This window comes from Clytia hemisphaerica, unplaced genomic scaffold (genome assembly GCF_902728285.1).
Source record: "Clytia hemisphaerica strain Z4C2 unplaced genomic scaffold, Clytia hemisphaerica genome assembly, whole genome shotgun sequence".
Classification (NCBI taxonomy): Eukaryota; Metazoa; Cnidaria; class Hydrozoa; order Leptothecata; family Clytiidae; genus Clytia; species Clytia hemisphaerica.
This window is the reverse complement of record NW_027103568.1, coordinates 104,687-108,504: the sequence shown is the minus strand read 5'-3', so window position 1 is coordinate 108,504 and position 3,818 is coordinate 104,687. Positions and strand designations below refer to the sequence as shown.

The 3,818-nt window shown below is 40.8% G+C and overlaps 1 protein-coding gene across 1 annotated transcript; it reads right to left on the bottom strand.

Moving 5' to 3' along the window:
* Positions 1-596: 596 nt before the first annotated feature.
* Positions 597-2,003, bottom strand: LOC136801059 (uncharacterized). Its single transcript, XM_067057686.1, has 2 exons — positions 1,634-2,003; positions 597-1,306 (listed from the first exon to the last, which is right to left on the bottom strand). The coding sequence occupies exons 1-2, from the start codon at positions 2,001-2,003 to the stop codon at positions 597-599; spliced, it is 1,080 nt and encodes a 359-aa protein (XP_066913787.1).
* Between the last annotated feature and the right edge of the window lie 1,815 nt (positions 2,004-3,818).

Below are 3,818 nucleotides of genomic sequence, written 5' to 3'. Positions count from 1 at the left end.
CATAGCAAAGACATGCGAGAGACGAGAGTGACAAAAAAAAGCCGTAAATGTCATGTTTATAAGTTGCGAAGCAATCCAGAGCTTCTTCGATTATTGCAAGTTGTAAACAAAAAGTTTAATGACAAACAAACACCTTATATTAAAGTATGATGAAAAAACTATAACACTCTCAGAGGATCTTGAATTTAAAAAGAGTTGTTGCAATAAACAGACTGTACCCTTATAATCATAAAGGTTGGTGAGTCCAGTCAAAACATAGATTTGATCTGTAGCGTCATGCTTCACCTTACACCTTTACTTTACAAAATGGAGAACGTTTTACAATAAACCAAGGAAAATGTCAAAATTTCTGAGAGATGATTTTTTTTGCATACTATCATGTGTAAAAATACAGAAAAAAGGAAGAAAAGCATAGTACAGATCCTTTGCTATTTTCAATGTCATGTCTGAATGAATAAAAAACTCTGCTGTTTTTTTCAACAGGAAGGAATAATAAGAAAACTTCATCATCATTAACCATTTCTTGTATTGTGACAATCGATTGCGATGAGGGTACGGACGATTGAGTTGACGTTGGTGATCCAGTAGCCTCTCGATCAGATCTCGTTGATGGTGATACCTCGTCCTGCATGGTGAACGAGAGAATGACAATGTTGGGCGATCATAAGGGAGAACTTGCTTCTTTTGCTGAGGATGATTGGATGCTTCGGGTTGTTGTCAAGTAGTAATCTGCCACCGACACGTAGGATCCTGTTTTCGTCTAACAATGGGTCAAGTTTGACAATTGATGACGATCTTGGAATAGGTTTGTTGGTTTTGTGACACTCAATTTCTTCGTAGTAGAATTGACTCTGTGCTAGCTGTATCAGTTTCGTCTCAGCGAAGGCGAGATCTTCTGCTGGTAGGTTTGGCTTGTAACAAAGGATGATGCAGAGGATACGTTTAAGTTTCTGCCAACTATTGGTTATACTAGCCAATCGCTCGATAAATTTTTCTGTCGTAGGAGTGATGGAAATGCGATTGACCTTGACTTCGGGGTCTTTGGGATCCAATGTGATTGACTTCGTCAATTTGATCACCTCCATTGGTTGATGAAGGATTTTGGGTCCCTTGAACCAGCAGTGGTCACTTGAGATCGATTCCATGTCGAGTCCTCTGGTGGTGTCGTCTGCTGCGTTGATTTCTGATTCGATGTACCTCCACTGATCTTGTCTTGAGTGATCGAGAATAGTAGTCGCTCGGTTCGACACGAACAGATGAAAACGTCGCGTTTCATTTCGATTGTAGCCAAGTACGACTCCACTGTCTGTCCAGAAGAACTCATCGGTAAGTGACCAGTGTCACAACTCTTCTCGAATTAAACAAGCGTCTTTGGTGGACGTCTTAGCAGCTGTCAGTTCCATACGAGGGACGGTGGTCTTCTTGATTGGAGCCACTCTTCATTTTCCCATAAGAAGAGTGCACTGGGTATCTCCTTGATCATTTTCGACACGAAGATAACTGGATTGACCATAGGCGATCGACGATCCATCCGAGAAGTGGTGGAGTGAGTAGCTTCTGGTGCCAAAGTTTGGTGGAGCATAGCATATTCTGACAGATATGGACTACAGTTTAGGTAATTCGGCTTTCCAACGTTCCCAAACTGTCTTTTGGCACTCTTCAAGATGTTCATCACAATCCTTCTTTTCGACGACCAATCTCTGTAACAGGAGTTTGCCTTCTAGGACGAATGGTGCTGCGAGACCAAGAGGATCGTAGATTGAGCTTATGGTTGATAGGATGCCTCGACGTGTCGCTGGTTTGTCTTTCAATACGACTCTAAAGCCAAGACTGTCGTTTTCGATGCACCAATGTACACCGAGGGCCCTGTCGACTGGTAGGATGTCGGTTGTCAAATCAAGCTCTTTGATACTCTTTCCACGTTTTGTAGGGTTGATTGACTTCAGAACTTCTCTTGAATTGGATACGACTTTCGTTAACTTGAATCCTCCAGCAGCACACATGTCGATTGACTTTCGAATGCCTTTGATTGCTTGTGAGTCATCTGGATATGATTTCAGTACGTCGTCAACATAGAAGTTCTGTCGAAGCTAAGATGTTGATCAGATCTGGTCCTTGTAGCAACTCTCTGTTCAGTGACATACCACGATAGGATGCTGAGCAATCAAGGACGACTCTAATCTTGTCTGGTTTGCTGGCTTGATACACACCGAAGTGGGGCAGGTACCAGATCTTGCCTTGCTCTGCCTCCTCCTCAAGATGGTCTGTCAGACGGGCATAACCTTTCGATATTAGTTTCTGCATGAAGTCGATGTAATCAGAACGCATCTTTGGATTATTTAGTAGCTTCTTCTTCAGTCATTCTGCTCGTTGAACTGCTTGTGGTCTGTTGTTATGTAGATTGACATTCGCACTCTTGAAAGGAAGAGGGATTTGATAGTGGTTACTCTCTGATTTGATAATGTTTTCGTTCATAATTTGAAGGAACTTCAGATCGTCTTGAGAACGAGTGTGTGGGTCAGGGTCACCTGGTTCATTGAAGTCGTATTGATACATCCGGAGAAGATCGTTAGATAGTCACGGCGATGCGGTTTGCTTAGCGATTAGGTTAAGCGTAGGATGTCCGCGCGCTCATAAGCGGGCGGAAAAAAGCTTATATTTTATTTAATGGAGAAAATTGAGTTTGAATCAAGCTACTGACCTTCAAATGGATGTTATAAATTCCGAGTTATTAATGGCCTTACATACTATGTTAAATTAGATGATGAAAACCACAATTTTCATAGGAAATTTAGCTTAGTAAGTGTGGGGATGTGGAGGGGATGAAGCGGGGATGAAGATCCCCAGCAAAAATATCAACCTCGAGTTGTCTCTCAGCGAAGCAAAACATGGCCGCCGAGGTTAAAAAGTTCAATAAGTTTACAAGCGCGTTTTTAAAAATCCAATCCTTTGGCGTCAGTAGAAGAGATGGTAGAAAATTTAAAACTGGGAAATTCGAAGCACGCGTTGGATATTTGGGAATCAGGAGGATTGATATTGAAAATGGTGGAAGCTACAAAGTGCATTGTCAAATTTATCAACCTGAAGGACTTTCTATTCCCTGGTTTAAAATTGTTGTTTTCAAGACTGAAAATCCTGATGAGCCAGAATGGACTGTTTCTGATTCTAAAATAACACCATGTGTCAAAAGTTGTCTTAGTAAATTAAAACTTACAACTAAAAAAGACTGGCCAGGAACACAATTTTATGGATTTTACACATCAGTGTACAATCGGCTATTGACAGAAGAGGAGGAGGAGAAATTAAATTCTGAAAAAGCTAATGAAGACACTGTGTCAACAAATGATGGCGGTAATGAGGAAAACGAAATTAACAAATCGTTTAAAAACTTTGCCCTTGACGACAACAACGACTCATGTTCTGATAAGTTTCGCTGGATGGGAGTTAGAAATTTTGGAAAGGTTGGACCCAATCGCCACAATGAAGTTCCATTATTTGACGGCTTTAAATCTCAAAGAATGGTACTTTGTACATATGATGAAGGGCGAAGCATTCTTAAGCTTGTGAATTGTCAAGTCAATATTATCCAAAATGATAAAGACACTGAACATTCAGCGTGTAGTTTTCTGTGTTATTTAGAAAATGGGGTGGATTTTATTGAAGACTCTGAAATATCGGTCGCTGTCAATACCCTACTGAAAAAGATAAACTGTGTTGGGACAAAACACTGGTCAGGCTATGAGTTCTTTGGACTTTCTAAGCCTGATGTTGTTCAAACTTTACAGAGAATGGTTGGTGCAACCTCGTCACTAACAACA